Source organism: Anastrepha obliqua, chromosome 4, assembly GCF_027943255.1.
Source record: "Anastrepha obliqua isolate idAnaObli1 chromosome 4, idAnaObli1_1.0, whole genome shotgun sequence".
Taxonomy (NCBI): Eukaryota; Metazoa; Arthropoda; class Insecta; order Diptera; family Tephritidae; genus Anastrepha; species Anastrepha obliqua.
In genome coordinates, this window is record NC_072895.1 from 99,110,460 (window position 1) to 99,135,221 (window position 24,762).

General features: G+C 35.3%; 1 protein-coding gene across 8 annotated transcripts in view; it reads right to left on the minus strand.

The window, feature by feature from the left end:
- The window catches only part of LOC129243587 (putative fatty acyl-CoA reductase CG5065), a 172,487-nt gene that overhangs the window by 12,886 nt on the left and 134,839 nt on the right, over window positions 1–24,762 (minus strand). For 5 of the 8 annotated variants that reach the window (XM_054880709.1, XM_054880710.1, XM_054880711.1 and 2 more), the window contains one exon: window positions 10,245–12,052. In XM_054880709.1, coding sequence (XP_054736684.1) covers window positions 10,245–10,478 — 234 coding nt within the window. In that variant the 5' untranslated portion in view covers window positions 10,479–12,052. Of the gene's footprint in view, window positions 1–10,244; window positions 12,053–20,022; window positions 20,046–20,066; window positions 20,358–24,762 lie in introns of those variants that run through there. The other 3 variants (XM_054880714.1, XM_054880716.1, XM_054880715.1) reach the window with 3 other exon arrangements.

Here is a 24,762-nt window from a genome sequence, read left to right on the forward strand (position 1 = left end):
ACGCTGTGCCTACTCAGGTATCAAAGTACAACACACACAATGGGGCATGCATGCCGTTGCACTCAAGTGTTTGAGTGATAAGTAAATAAAGATATCCTGTACGTGTGCGCACTACGTCCGTATTCGCATCCGTCGCCGTGTTAGTGTAGTTAGTGCGGAAGGCCCTTACAGGCAAAGGTGTAGATATATCGCAAATACTTTGAATCGCTGGAATCGCATATCAAGGAATTAGAGATTAACGTTACGATACGTAACGTCTATTCACAGTGATGAACAAAATATTTGCAACTGAAACGAATTTTGAGTAATAAGTCAAGTATTGGGTTGGCCACTAGGTAATTGCGGATTTCACTCATAGATGGCTTCAGCTGAATTTTAAGGTTTGCAGGCGTAGTACAAATGTAAAACACATTTTGTTATTTGATAGTTGGCAATTCAGCTGTCAATCAGTTTGTTGAAAAATGGAAAATCAAAAGGAACATTTTCGTCATATTTTACTTTTTTATTTCCGCAAAGGGAAAACCGCATCGCAAGCTCATAAAAAGTTATGTGCGGTTTATTGTGACGAAGCCTTAAAAAACGGCAGTGTCAAAATTGGTTTGCCAAATTTCGTTCTGATGATTTTTCATACAAAGATAAAAAAACGCTCTGGTCGTCCAGTTGAAGTTGATGACGCCCTAATCAAAGCAATAATCGATTCGGATCGCACAGTACAACATGTGAGATTGCAGAGAAACTTCATGTATCACATACATATACATACATGCATTGAAAATCATTTAAAGCAAATTGGCTATGTTCAAAAACTCGATTCATGGGTTCCTCACGAATTGAGAGAAACGCATTTAACGCAACGCTTTAACAGCTGCGATTTGCGAAAGAAACGTAATGAAAATGATACATTTTTAAAACGACTGATAACTGGCGATGAAAAATGGGTTGTTTACAACAATATCAAGCGGAAAAGATCGTGAAGCAGGCCAGGTGGACCAACTCAGACAACATCAAAAGCTGATATTCATCAAAGGAAGGTTTTGCTATCAGTTTGGTGGGATTACAAAGAAATTGTCTACTTTGAACTCTTACCACCCAACCGAACGATCATTTCTGATGTCTACATTGAACAACTAACGAAATAAAACAATGCAGTGGATGAAAAGCGGAACGAATTGACAAATCGAAAAAGTATTGTATTTCATTATGACAATGCAAGGCCACACACACACATCTTTGGTCACTCGGCAAAAATTATTGGAGCTTGGTGGGGATGTATTTCGACTTCCACCATATAGTCCTGACCTTGCACCATCTGATTACTTTTTGTTTCGATCTTTACAAAACTACTTGAATGTTAAAATTTTCAATAATGTTGATGATGTCAAATCGTACGTGATTCAGTTTTTTGCTAATAAAAACCAGAAGTTTTATGCACGTGGGATTATGATGCTGCCTGAAAGATGGCAAAAGGTCATTGATCAAAATTCCATGAAAAATTTTTCTTTGATTTCCTAAAAAAATTCGCAATTACTTAGTTGCCAACCCAATAGAAAGTTTTGAGCATTTTTTTTTGCTTTATTTCGATGATGCATCCGGCCGCCGTAGCTGAATGGGTTGGTGCGTGACTACTATTCGGAATTCACAGAGAGAACGACGGTTCGAATCTCGGTGAAACACCAAAATTAAGAAAAACATTTTTCTAATAGCGGTCGCCCTTCGGCAGGCAATGGCAAACCTTCGAGTGTATGTCTGCCATGCAAACGCTCCTCATAAAAAACTAAATGCCGTTCGGAGTTGGCTTGAAACTGTAGGTCCCCCATTTGTGGAACAACATCAAGACGCACACCACAAATAGGAAGAGCAGCTCGGCCAAACACCCAAAAAAGGGTGTACGCGCCAATTATATATATATATATCTAAAATAGTTAGGATTTTCTGATTCATATAAAATATGCGCTGTTTTGATTGAAAAATCGTTTTGTCCATTTCGAAGGAAAATTCATAATTCCGCGGTGAAAAATTAAAAGAAATCCTTTTGTTGCTGTTGGAGCAACATAAAACATTTCCCATAAATTGTTGGAGGAATGCTACTGAAGCCACTGTTTCCGGCCAGATTTAAATCGAACTCATTCCGGTAACGTAGAATCAACTGTCGAAGGAGATCCTCGTTTTTAACGATAAAATTGGCTGGCTTATTTTCACTTATCACTTTTCAGTCAGTTTTAAACCATCGATAAAATCCTAAAAATGTTTGAAAAGTTGATAAACGCTTGATGCCAGGTCGAGTTGTTTACAGGTGTGGCCAATATTAGATCGTTAATTGGCTCTCACCGGTAAGAAATTACGCTCGAATGAAGAGGTTATCGCTGAAACTCAGGTCTATTTTGAGACGAATGAAGTTAAATCGTTCTACAAAAATTGTACTGAAATATTACAGCGGCGCTGGAATGATTGCGCTGTGCTTGATGGAAATTACGTTGATAAATAAAGCTAATTTTGAACAAAAAAAATGTGTTTTCTTTGTTAGGCCCGGCACTTTACAGCCCATGTGTTATTTCATATTGCGAGTTAGTAGGGTTACTTATTCTAAAGGCTGGTTAAATTTCAAGGGCCGATGTTGAATGTGAACCACACCTAAACGTCAACGACACAGTTGGACTTCTTTCTTTGGAGTTATTTGAAAGAAAAGGTGTATAATTCAGCACATTAACGGCATAGAATCTCAATTATGCTTCAGCGTCATGGAAAATTTGGTCCATCGGATGGAGGTGTGCCGCCGAGGCTGCGGCGGCCATTTGGCCGATATTTTGTTCCATACGTAATTGAGCCATACCAATATAATCATAATAAAGACAAATGACAATAATTTCCTAAAAACAAATCTATTTTATTCAAAATCAACACCGGCCCTTGAAACTTAACCACTCTTTAGAATATTTCCAAAAATTAAGATCTCTCTTAGATCGTGGAAAGCGAAGGATTCTAAATTTGATGTTTGTTTACCTATTTTGCCCTAATTTCCCATATTTCAAGTTGTTGATGCAAAAAAAAAGAAGGCACTTGAAAAAAAAGCAACACAATACCGTCAACGGCCCATTGTCCACTAAATTAACAGAAGACTACGAATTCCAGTATACTAAAAAATTAATAGCAAATTGTATGTAATATTCACCCAACAAAAAAAGAAAGCCCACACACTCCGCTGCACACAAAATGAGATACCAGCAAGAAATGCGCAACAAATGTCTCAGTGTCATTTATCATTGCTTGAACTTTTATTTTTTTGTTGCTTTTTTAACCAGTATTCATTATTATAACTTCGCATTTACTGCTTTTAGTTTGTAGCAGATAGTTTTTCATTGTCCCGCGTGGCTTACGCCAACGTTTCAGGCAGCAAAGTAATCTTCAAATTAATGTAAACAAACAGATAACAATGGGGAGGTTGAATGATGAATCAACGATAGAATAAAGCGTAGAAAAAAGAAAATGTTGCAACATACTAAGCTTAACAATTGCACGCGCATTCTACATTAACTATTTAAAAGTACATTTTGTGGCGAAAATTTCGTAATTATTGAACATTAAAGCGGGTGTGGTTATAGCACAATTTATGACATATCCTAGGAGTTAGGCTAATCTAGGCTGATATAACTAGACCATAAGAATTCGTTTTTAAATTTTTAATGACCTTAAGACGCCTACGACTCGTTCTTCGTTACCGGAACGACCCGGATTTGTATTTGGCCAAGGACTGTCACCCCAGCAGCATTCCCCGTAGATAGATGGGGAATGTATGTGCTGCTACAACAACAACAACGCATATGTGGCCTATTAGACAATAAGAACAACTTGGCGGATTCATAAGTTAAGGCAGTAAATAAGTAAAAACCAGCTGAGTGGGTTGTCAAAAAATGCGCACAGCTGAGATCACCTGATTTCAAAACCATCTTTTATGTAATATGGTTGCATAAGAAATGATTGAGTTTCATGGAAAATCGTGTCAATTGTAAAAAAAAATTTCGTTATATATTTCTCAATAAAAAAGCATTATTATAGCTAAAAAAAATCTATTAAAAATATTTGTTATTATAAAGTCTGTAAGTAAAAGATATTATTTTGTATTTTTAGTCTATATTCTATTGTTTTTAATGTTACCACAAAAATTTTAATTTAGCAATGACGCCAATACCCTCAAGCAAAGCGACCATACACTACACTATTACACACTTAGGTGCCTGTCAAACGCATAACTAAGGTGTCTGTCAAAAAATAGGAAGAAGAAGAGTGTCTTCTGTACAATGGTGGCGAGTAAGTCTCGTTCGGTGAAGAAAAACGTCACTGAACAATAAGCGCAAGCGAAAATACCAAGCTGAATCTATTAAGAGGGCCAGCGCCTCCAGACAACGAGTTATTCAATCATTTTTTACGAAAAACTGAGAATATTTATTACCTTAAAATAAGTTATATATTAAGACTTAAATGAATATACAGATTTTTTTTAATAAAAAAAAACAGAAATGGCAGTGTTACAGCTGCTCAAACGTGGCGCTGTGGAATGTACAGCCTCTTGTAATCAACTGAAATCAACTAGACAAAAATTTTTCATTAAAATAAGTTATACGGCTTTGCAGTAACCTATTTTTAACGAAAAAAAGAAATGAAAATTTGAAGTGATAAAGAAAAAAATTACACGTTTTTCGCGTGATAATGTCTTATAATTCGATGTAGCCGGTTGTACGCACCAAAAAATGCGGCGTTACCTTGCTTGAACTGCAAGCGAGAGTGCGGAACGAACGACAAAGAGGCACAATCGGCCCCCGCGTTCAGCAACGTTCGACATCTGGCTCTCTCCTACTTGAGTGAGCATATATATGTATGTATATGTATGTATATGCGCATATGTATATAAATTCACATATTTGTATTTGCATATGCCTTCTTCCTGTGTGCATGGTAATGAACCACTTCTCTGTTGAGAATAGGACGATGATAGGAAAAGTAGGAAAAGAAAAGGAGTGTTTCGAGTGTAATGTGTCTTGAAAAAGTCAAACCGATGATGTTGCCTCTTAGTGTTGTTGACTTATTAACGTTTGATATGCAATCGAAATTGAACATATCTTTCATGAATTTGATAAATGTTTCGTCATTTTTCACGTTTGTGTAAATGTAACTTGACCTATTTCATTGCAATTCCATTTACTCTCTATTACCTCTATATCCATACAAAATATCTATCAAACAAATAAAATTAAAATTTTGTTTTGAAAATTGCAACCATTCCATCAATATTTTCTTATGACGTTGTCACGTGAAACTATCTTCAGTAAACTGACTTTACAGACAACCTCTTTTTTTTTATAAACAAACTGATCAAAACAATATTTTTAGTGATAGTTAATATAAAATTTGAGGTACTCGCAAAGGCCAATATGTTAAAAAATATCCCTGTAAAATTTGAAGTGGATAACTTAGTTACTTTTTGAGAGCGAAAAAAAACGTATTTCGAGAAAAACGCGTTTAAAGTTTTCGTTCTTACTCATCTTTCGTTCGACGTTTATCCCTTCACTGAGTTATAGGGACTTTTTAGACTTTCTATTAAGCTTAAAACATTCAAAAAAAGAAATTATTTAGATTGTAAAGGGTGTTTTTTTTTAGAGGTTAGGTTTTCAAGATGAAATAAAACGTATATAATTTAATGTTATGGCCAAGAATTTAGCTTTATTATAAAGATAAAGGTTTGCCATTATGTTTTAAAAATGATTTCGGGCGAGTGGCCGCCGCGGCTGGCTCGAATAAATTCCAGCCGAGAGGCCCAATTTTCGACCACTTTTTGCAGCAATTGGGGCCGTATGTCAGCAATAACGCGCCGAATATTCTCTTCCAAGACGTCAATCGTCTCGGGCTTATCTGCGTAGACAAGCGACTTCACATAGCCCCACAAGAAATAGTCCAGCGGTGTTATATCGCACGATCTTGGAGGCCACGTCACAGGCCCACGGCGCGAGATAATGCGCTCACCAAAAGTTTCCTTCAATAAATCGATTGTTGCGTTGGCTGTATGGCATGTAGCGCCGTCTTGTTGGAACCAAAGGTCGTCCACATCAACATCGTCCAATTCAGGCACGAAAAAGTCATTAATCATGGCTCTATAGCGCTCTCCATTGACTGTAACATTATGGCCGGCTTTATTTTTAAAGAAATATGGACCAATGATTCCCTCTGCCCATAGAGCACACCAAACAGTGACTTTTTGAGGATGTAACGGCGTCTCAGCAATGGCTTGTGGATTATGTTCACTCCAAATGCGACAATTTTGCTTATTGACATACCCATTCAACCAAAAGTGAGCTTCATCGCTGAACAAAATTTTCTTGTGATGCGTCGCGCGAACCGAACCATTATTTTCGTAATAAATTTGCACGATTTGCAAACGTTGTTCAGGTGTAACTCTATTCATTATGAAATGGCAAACCAAACTGAGCATAAATCAAGTGACAGCTGTCAAAAAGACCATCTACGAAAAAAGTAGTGCCAACTTGAAAACCTAACCTCTAAAAAAACACCCTTTAAATAAAATTTTAAAGCAAAAAACAAAATGGACAATTTGAAAGTGCTGGAGGAGCTGCCCCCCTTACAAGTGATATCCGCGAATGGTAGAACACATTGTTGCGTCTTCTGAATTCGCTGTGTCGTAAGAGCCCATGAATAAGCAAACAAAAGGAAGGCAAATTACTTGTTTCTGAAGAGAAAAAGTAAGCGAAAGCAATGGAAACAACAAAAAAAAGAAATTCAGCGCACAAATCCCCACACTTTTTTGCCACGGGGTCTTTCGCATAAAAACGCAAACAAACTGCATTTGTAGGCTTTATATTAATTTAATATGCCGCACTTCGTTTGCATTAGTTTGTTTAGTTTAAATATCACAAATCATAATACAAGACCATACACTGAGTTTTTACAAACATATAATTTCTCCTCCGTTTGTTTGTTTTGTTCGTTTGTTTTGTATTGGCAAGGGAACTGACTTGTCAAAATCACGAAAAATAAAGTAACTGCTTTGGGAAGGCGCCACCTATAGTATTCAATTCGCCTTGTGTGGTATCGGTAAATCAGCTGATTTGTTTTTTTTTTCTTTCGCCGTGTCTATGTGGCTGTCAGCCGAGTTAAGGCGAATTCATTCTTTGTTTTCTACTATGCCAATACTTTGCTTTGACAGCCAAACGTTGAAAACATTGTTGCTGGCCTAGTGCCATCATCTGCAATGAATGCGCCTTGACTAAACTTAAGGGGTTATATACAGTTAGCATTTTCAAAAAATCAATTTTTTTATTGTTGTTTTTTCTTAATGTACATATATTTAAGAATACACACAGAAAACTTAATATCGTTCAGTGAATATTTTTGAAGTTACACGCAAGTTTGAAGAGGCGTTTCAGAGTGCTTGAAAGTACAAGGCAAACTTTAAAGGCGTTTTTCTCAAAATGGTGTTTTCTAAGTCGAAATTTTAACACGAGCTTCTTAAATATATTTTTTAGTAATTAATCGAAGATTTTTTCTCACCTATAAATATTTTTTTATAAACAATTTAAGGCCGAAATTTTGGTCAAAAATCGATTTTTTGTTTTGAGAAACCGCCATTTTGTAATAAAAAATATTTTGCGTTTTCCTTGGATTAATTACTAAATTTAACATTATTTTAACGAAATCTGTTTGGTTTTTTAATTTCAGAGGATCCAGTTCAGAGATATAGTGGTTACCGCAAAACGTCTTTTGTAGGAGGAGCTCCCGGACATCAGTGTAGTTCCTTTGCAAATAAATAATTATGTTTACTAATACTAAGTCTTAAAATTCCGGTGTTCAAGGAAACGAGATCGCCGACGAATTAGCCAACCGTGAATCAGCGGTGCCTCCCCAGGGGCCAGAGCCAATAATCGGAATCAGTTCCGCAGGAATCATGAATTGGATCAGCGATTATGTAGGCAATCTGCATAAAGAGCGATGGTCCGGTCTAGAACGCTGCAGAACTGCAAAGTGTTTTGTGGCAAGTCTGAACAGGAAACTGTCAAACTTTCTACTAAAACTTGGAAGAAAAGAAGTTCGGTTGATGGTCGGTATCATTACAGGATACAACCCATGTGGTCAGCATATGACCACCATTGGAATCATTGAGGACCTAGTGTGCCTGTCATGCTTGGAGGAGGCGGATAGCACTGATCACTTTCTCTGTGGATGTCCTGCCTTTGCTACAGCAAGGCAACGAGTTTTGGGTTCCGATGTCATGAGAATGAGTAATATTCGTTCTCTAAAACTGAAGGATATTTACAGATTTGCCAAAGAATCTGGAAAATTCGCACAGGACTAACTATCTGTATCTCTGTCTCTATTCTTTCCTATCTCTTTCTCTGATACTTTTCTGCTTCCCTCCCTGACTATCTACCCCCCTTTCCAGAGCTTTAAATGCAATGGGCTTTTTAGCCTGAGTGTTTTAGGTCTCCTGGCGCTCCTTGCCTCGACCTTTTCAAATTGCAATTTCAAGTCTTAAAATAGAGTTAAAAGACAGCATAATATGTGTACAAATTTTTAGACCAATAAATTTATGAGTTTTTTCAGAAAAAATTCTAGAAAACTCGTTTTTTTCGGCCTAACTGTATACAACCCCTTAAAGTTTTTCAAGATTAAATACCTACCTTATCTAAAAATATAGAATGAAATAGGCTACACAACTACGTACACAAAAATTTTCTAAAAATTCTGAAAAAGTGTGAAATTTCGATGCAAATTGATGAAAGTTTGATGGATTGAAATTTAGATGATTTGAAACCTGGATTTATGTAATATGTGTTAAAAACTACAATATGATTTATAAAAAAAAAATAATAGCTGGTGACCTTACGAGGGGTGCCTTTTATATTTCGGGATTTGGTGTTGCAATCTGGCAACTGACAGCTGTATCGCAAAGTTTGACTCTTTTCGGCTTTTACGGTCTCAGAACGTTTTGAAATACCAGCGCTATTTGTGTTGCTTACAGTAACTTAAAAGATTCATCTCGGTCGAAAAATGGAATTAAATCGTGAACATTTTCGTGCGATTATTTTTTACAACTTTCGACGTGGATTAACTCAGCAACATTGCATGGATGAACTTAATTCATTTTTTGGCGATGAAGCTCCATCAAGGACCAGTGTTTATCGATGGTATGGTGAATTCAATTGTGGTCGTAGTTCACTACAAGACGAATTTCGTGAAGGTCGTCCAAAATCAGTTGTTGTTCCGAAAACCATTGATGCTGTGCGCGCACTGATACTGCAAGATCGTCATGTGACCTATCGTGAGATTGAGACAATCTTAGGCATTAGTGGGACCAGCATACATTCAATATTGCATAAACATTTGACTGTCAAAAAAATTTGTTCGCGTTGGATTCCACACAATTTGCCAATCGCTCAAAAAGAGGCTCGTGTCGATTGGTCGAAGGAAATGCTCAAAAAATACGATCGCGGGGCTTCGAAACACGTCTATGACATCGTGACAGGTGATGAATCATGGATTTACGCGTATGAGCCCGAAAGTAAACAGCAGTCGACTGTATGGGTGTTTCAAGATGAGCCCAATCCAACAAAAGTTGTTCGCGCACGAAGCACTTCCAAGCAAATGGTCGCCTGTTTTTTCGAAAAAACTGGACATGTCGCAACCGTACCACTAGAACAACGCAGAACAGTAAATTCTGAGTGGTACACAACCATTTGTTTGCCAGTTGTCTTCCAAAAAATTAGGAAAACCAATCGCCAAAGACGGATCACTCTTCACCAGGACAATGCGAGCTCTCACACATCGGCTCAAACAACTGCATTTTTGAGCACTCAAAACATCGAATTAATCGGTCATCCGCCGTATAGTCCTGACTTGGTACCGAGTGACTTCTTTTTATTCCCGTACGTGAAAAACAAACTGAGAGGTCAACGTTTTTCGACACCTGAAGAAGCGGTTGCGGCATTCAGAATGCATGTTTTGGAGGTACCTCATTCAGAGTGGCAAAAGTGCTTCGACAATTGGTTCAAACGCATGCAAAAGTGTATAGATCTTCATGGAGAATATTTTGAAAAACAATAAAGTGATTTTCGATGATTAAAATTTGTTTTTGTTCTCTAATCCCTACATATAAAAGTCACCCCTCGTATCAGCATGTCACTCACTTCCTAAATTAACATTACTAATATTATAATTTTTGTTTGTCTAAAGTAACTCACCTTTCCCATGAAGCCGGTACCGCCTGTTATGAATACACTACGACCCGCATAGAATTGTGGAATGGACATATAACTAGATAATATATCATCACCGTTAAAGTGATCGGATTTGACGTTGCTTGCAGGCAAACTGCTGCCACCACTGCCACCGGCACTGCCATTTGTAAGACCCAGTAGGTGTGCGGCGGCCTCGGCATGCCCGTTGAACAGCAACATTTCGTTGGAACCCTCCATTATACTTGACTTTGACTCGTTTAGTATATAGAGAATATATGTATATGTAGAGTATAAGTAGTTAGTTAGTAGTGGTTGGATACGGGGATTTGGGTTTATATCAAATTATTGTTTTCTATGTTGTTTTTGTTTTTGTTTGTAATAGTTAGGTTAGAACTAGATTTTCGTAGTTTACAATGGAATGATTTTGGATTTTCTGCTAATTCACTATATTTGTTTAATTGTAGATTTCTAATAATTTCCGTCGCTTTCCGCTTTGTAGATAATTGCAATTGTATTTGTTGTGTTGGTTGCTTGTGGGTTTCGATGAGTTCTCTTTCAAGTTGAAGGTGGTTTGCGCGTTTTGTAGCTTGGGTTAGACGTGGATAGTAAGTATGTATGTAACGTGGCGACTTTAATCGCAATTGAAATTGAAATATTTAGTTAAATTTTTGTCTCTTGTTTATATTAGTAAACAATTAAATTTGAATACTTCTTTTTATATAGTTTAGAATGCTTGATGGCTCGCCTAGTTGCTGCATGAACTACTTTTTCTAGTTTATAAATAATTTTGTCTTAGTTTTTTTTTTTTCTTGTCTAAATTAGGAAGCAGTAATATTTTCGAATGTGCGCGATTTATACTCTCCTTTTATATTTAAATCTTTTTTTTTTTAATTTAAATTTAAATTTGGATTTGGATTTATTTTTTTCAGTTGCTTGGTTAATGCTTTAATTGTTTGCTCAATTATTTAATTGCTTTGTTCAGCACGCTTGCGAAAAAGTTGGTTTAAATAACTAAATTATTGCTCAGCTGCTAATTGTAAATATTCTCCTTTACATATATTTTTATTTTAATTTAAGGATTTCCGCTTTTGCTGGAGGGGAGTTTGTCAACTGCTTTGCATTCTACAAAAAATCGCTTCTTCCCACGATAATCGTTGTTGCTTTCTTATTGTTTTTTCGCTTTTCTTTTTCAATAGTCTGCTCTTGACAAATTCTTTAGATTTTCGTTTATTTACTTCTCCTTCGGCGACGTCGGAAGCGTACGGAAGATACCTGTGCCAGTGTTGCCAAATTAATAGCGGTTTTTATTTGCTCAGCAATTAGTGGGGCTCCCTGATTTTGTTTTCTAGCTTTGCAATTTTGTGGAGTGTTTTAGTTGTAGAGATATTTGCGCTTAGTCGTGTATAGTGGAGACAAGCGTAGAACGGCTAGAATTGGTTATAGTATATATGTATGTATATATGTTTGTAAGAGGCTTACAGAAATATGTCTAATTATTAATTTTCTTTTGTTTTGTTGTAATAATTGTAGTTTCCTCTTTGCTATCATCCGTTTATGTATTTCCTTTCATGCATAATTATCAACCGCGCTTTTTTCTTTCGTAAAATTGTTTTCGCGTTTTAATTTAGCTTTAATATTTACTTGTATAAATAAATGTAGATTTCTTTTGTGTCGTTTGTGTCTTTATCAACTGCTTAAGTATGTTCTTTCTACGTTTGAGCGTTTATCCATGTTGTCTGAATTTCAAAAATTCAATCTTTTCGTTCCAAATGTGTGGAGGAGCATGGTGTGTACAAAATGGGCGTAATTAACTGTAAAGAAAGAGAAAGAAAGAACAACTGCATTAGAATAAGCTTTCTTATTAGGCAAACCGCCTTAAAATATAATTTAAAAAATCTATAACTCTAAAAATCTAAAATTCTAAAACAATTTTCAGTAATAACTTCAGCGGGTCTTAACTTTAAAACTTCGTAAAAAATTAACAAGCGTTGTAAGCATCTATGGCCCATCATCCCTCACACTCACGCAGAATAGGTTCAAAAAACTGCACACGATTTCCTCCAGCAGTGGTTACCTTGAAACTTGCCCTCGCGTACCTAAAACGAATTACGACTTCAATGAACCATTGACATTCATTCATGCCAAGTCTGCAACTCTCAATCCAGCACTTTTTATGTGCCGAAAGATGCTCTTCTCTCTCGTTAAATGATTCACGATGGTATTTGAAATTTTTGAAATTGAAATTTGAAAAGTCGTGCCAAGAAGCAGCGAGAGATTTGGTAACTCCTAAAACACTTAGGCTAAAAAGCCCATTATATTTGAAGCTCTAGAGAGTGAAAGGGTAGATAGCGTTAAGGAGGAAAGGAGAGAGGTAACAGCAGCAAAAATATAGCATAGAATAGAGAAATAGAGCTAGTTAGACCTATGAGAATTTCCCAGATTCTTAGGTAAATCTGAAAATATCCTTCAGTTTGAGAGAACGAATTTTACTCGTTCTCATGACATCGGAAATCAAAATTCGCTCTAGCAAATGCAGGACACTCACAGAAAAAATGCTCAGTGCTATCCGCCTCCTCTAAGTTAGACAAGCAAATCGTTTCCTCAATAATTCCAATGACGGTCATATGTTGGCCCCATAGATTGTGTCCAGTAATAATACCGACCATCAACCGAACGTCTTTTCTTTCAAGTTTTAGAAAGAAATTCGAGGGTTTTCTATTCGGGCTCGTCACAAAACACTTTACAGTTCTGCAGCGTTCTAGACCGGATCATCGCTCTTTATATAAATTGCATACATAATCGCTGATCCATTCCTTGATGATTCCTGCAGAACTGATTCCGATTATTGGCTCTGCTCCCTGTGGGCAAACCGATGGTATACTTTTAGCTTTCAACTGATGGATTTTTTCTGTAACTGAACAATTTTAGATATCGACGCATAAGCAGATTCTGTCTATCTTGCCCCGTACGTCATGCGGTCGAGTTTCTCCTTTCAGTCACAAAGGTACATTTATTGCTATAGCAGTTCTTCTTATGGACAAAGTAAATTTTATGTTACTCAAGGCAGTCAGTCCCTCCACTGTTACCAAACGATTCGCTAGAAACTCTGCATAGAACTCACTATGGCAACTCACTATGGCAACTCAGTTGGTTCATAACAGTTCTGCAGTTGTCCAAAAATTCGAATAGTGTTGTGGCTTTGTAAGAATCCATTACTTTGAAAACAGATTAAACAGAAAGATCATTTACCTAAGCACCTTTTGTCCTTCTATTAGTACCTATCTAGTTCTATGAAGCCTCTAAATGGTAACTGGTTTGTATTGAATGTGCTTGGACAGCAAAACTTTGTATGGAAACGGAGTAGTTTTTAAGTCGTACAACCTTTTGTCTAACGATCGACTTGTCGGGATGTAAATTCAAAACATGGCTTAGCGAATCTCTGTAGTATTTTCGAAGCGGAGATAGCCGCCATCGAAGAAACTGCTGGCTACTGAGTAGTGTGACATCATTTAAAGAGATAAAAAAGATTTTTTCTAATATCCTAGCGAAAATCAAGGCTCGCTGACGGTAGGTACGTTGGTAATTAATCAGAGAATGCGTGACTTCCCTTTCTATTCAGGTACACAAGCGCACTGCAGGAAGTCACATGGTTGATAAGCTGGCTAGGCATCGCCACACTTGAGTTGGCTTAGTAGTGCAAAGAGACATAGGGAGAATATTTGGACTGCTTGAACTCGGTGAGTGCCGAACCAAAATATTGGCATGATAAGTTGCGAAATCTTTCCGGCCGATCTGAGACCGTAGAGGAAGCTTCTGGGATAGTCTTTACCGAAATCAAACTTCGAGTACCTAAGATAAAGGGTTTTCCAATAGTAGGTGTTATTTTGAATAGCCCACTATTTCGGTAGATGTCACTTTTGAAGCTGTCATTTTTTGATATTTGACAATTAGAAAAACTACGCCATTAATAAAAATGGAAATTATTAAAATTCATTATAAAAATGGTGAAAATTTGGCAGAGAGGTGCGTAAAACTCGAACATTTTTGGGTCATCGTGAAGCACCCTACAGAAATAGGTGAAAAATTCGAGCTGTTGGGACAAGTTAGTGATGTGAAGAATAAAACCCGTGCACGTCGCTCAAGAACAGCCGAAACAATTGCTGTTGTAGCCGAAAGTGTTGAAGAAAACCCAGGTTTGTCCATTCCTCGTCCTTCTTTGGTATTAGGCACTCCACGTCCTTACACCGTTCTTTTCATAAAGATTTGGGTCTTAAGGCCTATAAAGTCCAATTAACACAAGAATTCAAGCCGGCGGATCATCAAAACCGTCGTGTCTTTGCTGCTTGGGTCGTTGAAATGCATGAAAATTATATGGAATTCCATCGAAAAATCATCTTCAGTGATGGGCGAAAATGGGACCTCGGTGGCTTCGTCAACAAGCAAATTTGTCGGATCTGGGGCTCAGAAAATCCAAGAGTTATTGTTGAAAAGCCTCTGTATTCTCAGTGTGTGACTGTTTGGTGCGGTTTATGGTCCGGCGGAGTCATTGGACCTTACTTTTTCGAAAATGAAGCTGGAGCAACAGTTACGGTGATGGATTGCGCTATCGAGAGATGATTAACGATTTTTTATGGCCGGAATTGGAAGGTATTGATCTGGACCACGTTTATTTTCAACAAGACGGCGCTACGTGCCACACAAGCAACGAAACCATTGATCTTTTTCAAAATAACACCTCCTATTGGAATACCCTTTATTATGATGTGGTATCTTCGCAGCATTTAGTAGTGCTTCCGCGCGTTTAAAATATGCACATCTTGACGTTCACTTTCTACGCACGCTTGAGAGGCTATCAGGCTCCGTTATAAGCCATCTGAGTAGAATTTTGATTAGCTGATTAGCAAGCAACAGCTTTGCATCTACACTTTCGAATCGTTATCTTTCGAGTATCTAATTTTCCCCCAGCCCTTTTCTCCTTCTATAACCAATGGCGTCACAATGAATGGTGCCTTTACTCAACTACCCGATTTTGCCCCCTCGAGGCGTTAAAATAAAGTGTGTTTTCCTGCGCTTTACTCGAAATATTTGCTATTTCATATTTTATGTATAATAACTATTTGAAGGCTATTATTAGTGGTCGCCAGCATTTAAATGAGTGCAGCCGAGGGCATTTCGTCCTAATTTGGACGCAGTCACATGAAAAAGTTCAAACGAATTTAATGCTTTGTTTCATTGAGGTGCGCTTCACAGAATATTTCCGTCAGTTTATTTGGCGTGCCGACAACGAAATTGTAACAAATCCTCATATGGTCTTGCGGAACAAAAAATCGTCAAACTAACTTCGGTGTTTAGCTAATAAAAATTCCATGCCGAACGTCGCTTGCTCTTCCTGCCAAATTTAGCAATTGAAATGCAATTCCATATAAAAGTCCATATACACGCACATGCACATGTATATGTTTGTATGTATGTATTTGATTTGACTTTGAGCAAGGATTGACAGTCTTGTAGTTAGTGCAGGCAATTGTATGAGTGTCTAGTCTCGCTTTCCCCGAAGTGCGTAAGCTATTTTGCGTCATCCAAATGCCTTCAACCGCCTTTCACACCATTCTTCGGCTGGTTATAAGGCAGTGAATAAGAGCGTGCATAGTTGATGTTGAGTTTGAGTCGAATTGTTATTGATGTGTGACAAAAATACAAACGGAAGTCTAAATGCACGCGCAATTGGCACGAATATATGACAAAGTGTCAAAAAAGTGCTATTTTTAGTTTTTATTACAATCGAGACTGAGTTGAGATTTCAATAAGAAATAACAAATGTCATGGATGAATCAGAAAGGGTGAAGTGAAAAAGTGCGAAGATAAAAATGTAATATATGTATGGATAGAAAAAGGTAAGAGAAAATTTAGTACATCATTCTTTCTTTAGCTGCATTGAGCCTTTTTTATATTTAGGTGTAAGGTTTTAGTTTTTAATTTACCCTTAAACGCTTACAGAGAAATCGCAACTCAATCAAATTTTATCAATACACGTTTCATGATTTTGGAAGTTTTATGCTTAAAATAAATCCGACCTTCAAGTTGGGCGATTGTCTTCAGTTGCAAATAAGTATTAGTTTTGTTAGCCCGAAAAAGGAATATCTTGCAACAGATTTGTACATATAATAATAAATGCCTCAGGGCGGATAAAGTGAAAAAATGTTATTTCTTAATCACAACTCCAATTTGGGAAAGGATTGACGATTGGTTTGGCAGATCAATCTGATTAAGCCTTTTTGAATTAACGGGACAGATACCTGTAAAATTTCGAAAGAAAAATGTTTTTTTCATAAAATGTTAATATAATCCTTTAAGAATATGTGAAAAAAATTTTAGAACGTAAATTTAAGTATTGCTTATATTATCGATCGTCAATCGTGACGACTCTATTCTTTGCGTTCGAGCGCTGGGAGAGGGTGAATTTTCATGTATTCAAACTTTAAACGCGTTTTTCTCTAAACCATATTTTTCGAATTGGCGTACACGATAACTCGAAAAGTTATTGACCGATCTGCCTGAAATTTTGCACACATAATTTGTATAACATTGCTTTCTATGTGTTTCAAGCATAGGTGTGCACACTGAATTATAAATTTACTGCATTACAAATAGCAGTAATCAGTAAAATTTTACTGATAATGAAGTTTAATTTGCATTACCAGTAAACTTTTACTGATTACTGAAAAACATAGCAGTAAAAATATTTTTTTACTGATTACTGAAAAAAATTGCAGTAAAAATATTTTTTTACTGATTACTTAAAAAAAATTTTTTTACTGATTACTAAAAAAAATTGCAGTAAAAATATTTTTTTACTGATTACTGAAAAAAATTGCAGTAAAATTACTGATAATATCATTTGATTTGCAATATCAGTATAATATTTACTGTTTATGGGAAGTCAAAATGTAATACACTCTCATCACGAAATTCAATCATTTATGTACTCAATAATTCTTTCTTTTTTTGGTTTCTCTTATTTTCCTAAATAACAAAATAATAACCCCATAACTGTAACTGTCGTACAATTACCGCCATCTGCACTTGTAGAACGGTTGTTTTCATTCGCTGGAATTGTAAATCGGTCCAGAAGGCAAAAACTCAGCGATGCAAATTTTGAAATGCTTGTGTTAAGAAAGGCTAATAGCTAAAAGCAAATCAAATTAAATTAACAGTATTCTTACGGCAATTTTTTTCAGTAATCAGTAAAAAAATATTTTTACTGAAATTTTTTTTAAGTAATCAGTAAAAAAATATTTTTACTGCAATTTTTTTCAGTAATCAGTAAAAAAATATTTTTACTGCTATTTTTTTCAGTAATCAGTAAAAAAATATTTTTACTGAAATTTTTTTTAATTAATCCGTAAAAAAATATTTTTTTCAGTAATCAGTAAAAAAATATTTTTACTGCTATTTTTTTCAGTAATCAGTAAAAACATATTTTTATTGAAATTTTTTTTAATTAATCCGTAAAAAAATATTTTTACTGCAAATTTTTTTCAGTAATCAGTAAAAGTTTACTGGTACATAATGCAAATTAAATAAAAATATCAGTAAAATATTATATTTACTGCATTTTTACTGTTACTGCAAAGTGCCCACCTATGGTTTCAAGTTTTCGAAAAAATAATTTTGCCGATGTTACAATGCCCGCCGATTGAGAAGCCCCGCTGCGACCTTCCTGGAAGCATTGACTGTACATCCGCCATTTTAAATTATTAAAATAAAAAATGTTGAAAAAAAATATTTTCACTTCTTCATTTTAAATAATTTTAATGAAAATCAGCGAAACTATGGCCGTTTACAGGTATCTGCCCCCTTAAATTGTAGATATTATATCCTAGTTGACCGACTCTATATGAAGTGATCCAAGGATTTAGGACAATGTCGGAAAATTTTCTGAAAATTAATTTATTTGTAGACTTGAGTATAATCAGAAACACAATGAAAAAGTTTTGCAAAGAATTTTATAATTTTGAGATTTATTCACGTATTCTTCTTTTTAAGTGATCGATTCTTTTTAAGTGAAAGAACTTCATTTATTTCTGATTGTTTAAAATGTTTTTATTAAATTATGCGCTTCAAAAATATTTCTTTTAGAAAAAAGTTATTTTTTGTTCAACTTTTTTGGGACTTTTCTTTGTTGTAATAGGACTATGAATAAGTTCGTGCGGTTTTTTTTCGAAATTTGAAACTTTATTGACGTAAAATGGTTACAAATTTAATATTCAAAGTATTGTCCATCGCTTGCTACTACTTTTTCCCATCTTTCTGCCAATTCACGGATTCCCTTTGTGAAAAATTCGGTCGGTTTTGCCGCAATCCACGAATCGATCCATTTTTTGACTTCATCGTAATTACGGAAGTGCTGGTCAGCCAGGCCATGTTGCATCGATCGGAAGAGATAGTAATCGGATGGCGCAAGGTCTGGACTATACGGCGGGTGGGGTAGGACATCCCATTTGAGCGTTTCTAAGTATGTTTTGACCACTTGTGCAACATGTGGCCGAGCATTGTCATGTTGCAAAATAACTTTGTCGTGTCTATCGGCGTATTGCGGCCGTTTTTCTCGCAGTGCTCGGCTCAAACGCATCAATTGTCGTCGGTAGACATCCCCCGTAATCGTTTCATTCGGTTTCAGTAGCTCATAATACACAACACCCAGCTGGTCCCACCAGATACACAGCATAACCTTCAGGCCATGAATATTCTGCGCCGACGTCGATGTTGAAGCATGGCCAGGGTATCCATACGTTGCCCGACGTTTTGGATTGTCGTAATGGACCCACTTTTCATCGCCAGTCACAATTCGATGCAAAAAACCCTTTCTTTTGTGCCGTTGAAGCAGTTGTTCGCATGCCATAAAACGGCGTTCAACGTCTCTTGGCTTCAATTCATACGGCACCCAATGGCCTACCTTTCGGATCATTCCCATGGCTTTTAAACGTTTGGAAATGGTTGATTGATCAACTCCCAAAGTTTTTGCAACCTCTTCTTGCGTTTGAGCCGGATCTTGATCGAGCAATTCCTCCAATTCGGTATCCATGAACTTTGGCGGCGCACCCTCGCGTTCTTCGTCTTCCAAGCCAAAATCACCACTTTTAAAGCGTGCAAACCACTTCTGGCACGTTCGCTCAGCTAGAGCATGCTCACCATAAACTTCCACCAAGATACGATGACTTTCGGCTGCTTTTTTCTTCATATTAAAATAATGAAGAAGAATTCCCCGCAAAAACACATTATTTGGCACGAAATTCGACATTTTCAAGTGTGGTAAAAATATTGTTGTTTACGCTTCAAATAAAAAACTTATACTGACGTTTGTGCCTTACGACAGTAGCTCTCCAATGAATGTTTGGAAATGTGGATCGATGGAATAATAATCAAGTTACGCCATCTGTTGTAAAACCGCAAGGAACTTATTCATAGTCCTATTAATTTTGAGAAAAATACCTAGGCAGATTTTTAAATTAATTTTTTAATAATAAATGCTTAAGAATCCTTGAAGGTTTTATAGTGGAACCCGGTCAGGTAATCCAAGTATTTTGGACGTTGCCGTACATTTTTCTGAAATTTGATTTATTTATGGACTTGAACGCAATTAGAAGTAAACTGAAACAATTTTGCAAACATTTATAATTTTGAGATTTATTCGATGTTGCATATTTTAGTATAGAGTTTTTAAAGTGAAATACCTCACAGAAATAAGTTTATAATAAATTTAATAAATTTCTGAAAGTACCTTACACTTTTGATTTCATAAATTTGTATCCTTTTTTCACTCACTTCAACACACTGCTCGCGGCGTTGCTGTTTCACAAATTATTTATGAATGAACGAGAAAGCCTGTCGAAGGACTCCGGTGGGTGCACAAAACGTGTACGTGAGTTAATTTCATTCGAATTCACCAAAAAAAAAAATCAACAAGCATCACACAGCAGCATAAATCTACATATGCAAATTAGCATGCACATAAGTAAGTAGGCAAGTAAGTAGGTAGGTAAGTTAGTATGCGAGTAGTAGATAGGCACTTAAGGGAGTACACCGGCAGACCGCCATAAACCGCGCGTTACAAAGCCAACGTTGCGAATGCGCTGAGCCGCTACAACGTCGCAGTTATTTGTAGCTTCCGCATCAAACACAAACTGACGAACAAAAATAAAAATTAAGCCTAAAAATGTGTGCAAAAGGACGGAGTAAAGTGGGTGGTTGAGGGAGACAAGACGCCCTGCAAAGTAATGGACTTTGGATAAGTGCGGAGGGCAGATGAGCAGGTACAGAGTGCGCGCTGCAATGGAGCCTAGGTACAGTGGCGGGCATAAATGAGTACATGATAATTTGTTTCTTATATTTGCACTGTTTTTCGATTTGAAACTTTTTTTTATTCTGCTCTTTAAATATTGATAATTTTGTAAACAAAACCTTGTAAATCTAAATTTGAAGCTTTATATAAAATTTAGAAAAATTCAATGAATTTAGAGAATTCAATGAATTTAAAAGAATTCAACGAATTTCCATCTAAATTCTGAAGTTTTCAATCTGAGTTTTTAGAAAAAAAATTGGGTTCGCAATCTTATAGCCGATTAAAATTTGGTATAATAAAATGCATGTTTTATGTGACTAAAGATTGGCGTTGATAAAAAAAAAATGTATTAACAGCTCTTATGTTTTCATACAAATAGTGCAATTTATAAAAACTGGGGTTGATTATTTTTAGTTTTTTTAACGGGTTTCTTCCACAAGAGATTAATTTTGATACTGAATATATTACAAAACGTCGGATTTTTTTTTCTTTAATTCAAGCGCCTCTTTAGCCCGAAAATTTTCTTAAGATTCTGATTAAAAAATTCAACATTTAGATGAAAATTTTTGGAATTTTTTTTTTTGATGTGAAACTTCTTAGGCGTCGATGGACGAGTGAGAATGGAGAGTAAAATTTCAAGTTCATGTAACGTTTTGGGCATTTTCGTTTCGCGAGAGAGAAAAAGTTATAACGTAGAGGAAAAGGAGAGAAAGAGAGAGAGAGCTATACCTTATATATATCTCAGATACGCTTTAGGCTTTTTTTTCTGAGTTTTTTCTTGTGGTTACTAATTTCTAGTGAGAAATAACACTGCCTACTTTTTGGCGCTTATTTGTTGGTGCAAACTTATAGGAAATATATTTTTGGTGTCTACTTTTTGGCGTTATATTTCCTTGGTGCCTACTGTTTGGGGCGTTTTTTGGTCCCAATTTTTTTGGGTGTTGTTTTTTTTGGTGCCTACTTTTTGGCACTTATTTCCTGGCAGTGCTTGTGCGTACTATAAAGTGCTATCCATTCCGGTGTCGGATTTATTGGTATTGCCTTGCAGTAACTTGTGACTTTGCTGCGGTTCTGGAATCACTGCGTTTGTGCGGGTGATAAATGCTCGGAGTAGTGCGTTTTGTTGCCACGGTTTGTGTCCGGCGCTTACCTACACCGGTCGACCCTTCTCCGTTTTTTGCAAATTTTGTCTATTTGTATTCCCTGCAAATGTTGTGAATTTATTTAGATATATATTCTTTCTCTCTCTCTCTTTCTCCCTCATTCTCTCTTCGGTCTTTCCCTCATTCTTTGCCTGCCTTGAAAGTTCCACTTCTGTTATGTGTACTACATACTAAAACTGTGTACCCATATACTAAATTTTCATGAACCTTGAACTGCGTACACGAAAATTTTCTAAAGTTTCTGCTTAAAAAGTTTGAAACTTTGGGTTAAAGAATGCAAAATATTAAAAAAAAATTGAACTCAAAAAACATTGTAAATATACAATAAAATTTCTCATATACTCAGTTATGCCCTCCACTGTATGTGCAAGTGGGTAAATATGTATGTGCGCGCAGGCAAGCGGATGCTACTCAGCCTCAGTGTGCATAGTTTGTGTTCTTAGGGTTGGGGGTACTTTACAGCCCAGTCAATGTATTTATTTTATGTTTTCCTGTTTTTTATTTATTTATTTATTTTTCGCTTACAACATTAAGTCGCTGTTAAAGCAGTTAGTTCTATGAGTACCGTTTGCTTGAATACTTCTTACGGAAATGTACTACACATACAAGCAAAATTTGTTGACAAAAACGGAAACCGGCTTACGCGCTTGCCTGTTCTTGGCTCAATGTGTTCGTGTGTGTGCGTGAGCGAGTGCCGTATTGACTGAGTAAATACGCTGGCGCACACAAATGCACAAATACTGGGGAAAGCACAAGGCTTCATTGTTGCGCCTTGCCCCGCAAGCTGGTTGATTTTGCTGGTTGCGCGCCCTTCCAGGCTCGACACAGTCTCAAACGAACTCATGAATATGACATGTCAATATTACCAGTTCTCACACAGTCACATGCGCGTCACTCTGCCTTTTGCCATCTCATTCTTTATGAGTTTTCATTACTTTTTAGCAGATGTTTACTTTTCTCTGTTCTGCGCTTTCTGCATTATTATTTTTTATAACATCCCCCCTCCACCCACCATACAATGGCTGTCTGTTGTCAACACTTGAGCAAAACTAAGATCTACTTAAGGTATTTGGGTGCGTTCGGCAAGTATAGATTTACTTTTTATTTGAATAGATTTTTTTTTCGCAGTTATTATATGCTTGTGTTTGTGTATGTTTTAAAAGGCAAAAACTTGTCGCATACTCAGTTGAGCACTATTTGATCGATCACAGTGCAAGTGAGCATGGAATAATTTGCACAAGGCTCAAGAGGAATTGCAATAAAGGTGCAGCGCTAATTTTAAATTTAGACTCTAAACTAGTACTACACCTACTATATTAACCCATTTACTACTAATGTAGCTCTAAAACATCAGAAGAGAATATTGATTTTCTTACAGACAATTTTCTCAAACCAATAGCCTTCTTTTTACATTATAGTGCTATAAGTTTAATTTACTGTCAAAAAGTGATATATAAGTCGATAAGCTTCGACAATTTTTTTATTTTATTTTAATTTTTCAAATTAATTTTTTTTTAATTTTCTTATAAAAATATAGCTTATCCTATAAAAACGATCATATTAATCCAAGCTGAAAACCTTGTACGAGACTTTTAAAAATTCGCCACATTTTCATCAAAATTTCAAACTTCTTCAACAGAATTAAGAAAATAAATGGGTATGCCGGTTTATAGCCCATTAAATTTTAGTATAATAAAATGCATATTTGAAGTAATTCAGATGCCTCGTTGATTTTTGATAATTTTTTTCGCTGATGATGTTGCGCATTTTCTCTATATAAAAAAATGTAGTGCCTTTGTTCAGCCGTGCTTCAAAAATCAACTTGTTTTTGTTATCCAGAAAAATTATCATATGCACGTGAAACAATCGATTTTATATAGTACTAATACAACTCTGTTTTTCATGTTCTCATCAATTTAATTTTTAAAGGACTTAAGAATTTCAAAGGGCTTTGTTTTTTTTAATTTAATTTATTTAATTTTTTAAAGTAATTTGGAATTTCAAAGGATTTCATTTTGTTCCATTTTATTTATTTAATTTTTAAAGGGCTTTAGAATTTCAAAGGACTCTATTTTATTTAATTTTATTTATTTAATTTTTTCAAGTAATTTGGAATTTCAAAGGACTTTTTTTATTTAAATTTTTTAAGGAATTTAAATTTCAAAGACCTTTATTTTATTTAAATTTATTTATTTAATTTTTTTAAAAGGAATTTGGAAGTTCAAAGGACTTTATTTAATTTAATTTTTTTGAACTTTTTAAAGGACTCTAGAATTTCAAAGGAGTTCAGTTATTTTAATTTTATTTATTAAATTTTTTAAAGGAATTTGAGAGTTTCAAAGGACTTCATTTTATTTAAATTTATTTATTTAATTTTTTCAAGTAATTTGGAATTTCAAAGGACTTTATTTTATTTAAATTTTTTAAGGAATTTAAATTTCAAAGACCTTTATTTTATTTAACTTTATTTATTTAATTTTTTTAAAGGAATTTGGAAGTCCAAAGGACTTTATTTAATTTAATTGTTTTGAACTTTCTAAAGGACTCTAGAATTTCAAAGGACTTCATTTATTTTAATTTTATTTATTTAATTTTTTAAAGGAATTTGAGAATTTCAAAGGACTTCATTTTATTTAAATTTATTTATTTAATTTTTTAAAGTAATTTGGAATTTCAAAGGACTTTATTTAATTTAATTTTAAAGGGCTTTAGAATTTCAAAAGACTCTATTTTATTTAATTTTAATTATTTAGTTTAGGGCTTTAGGTGTTCAAAGGACATTATTTTATTTTATTTTTTAGACACTTTAAAATTTCAAAGGACTTCATTTTATTTAATTTTTAAAGGACCTTAGAGCTTCAAAGGACTTCATTTAATTTATAATAATTTAATTTAATTTAGTTTAATTGAGTTGAATTGAATTGAATTGAATTGAATTGAATTGAATTGAATTGAATTGAATTGAATTGAATTGAATTGAATTGAATTGAATTGAATTGAATTGAATTGAATTGAA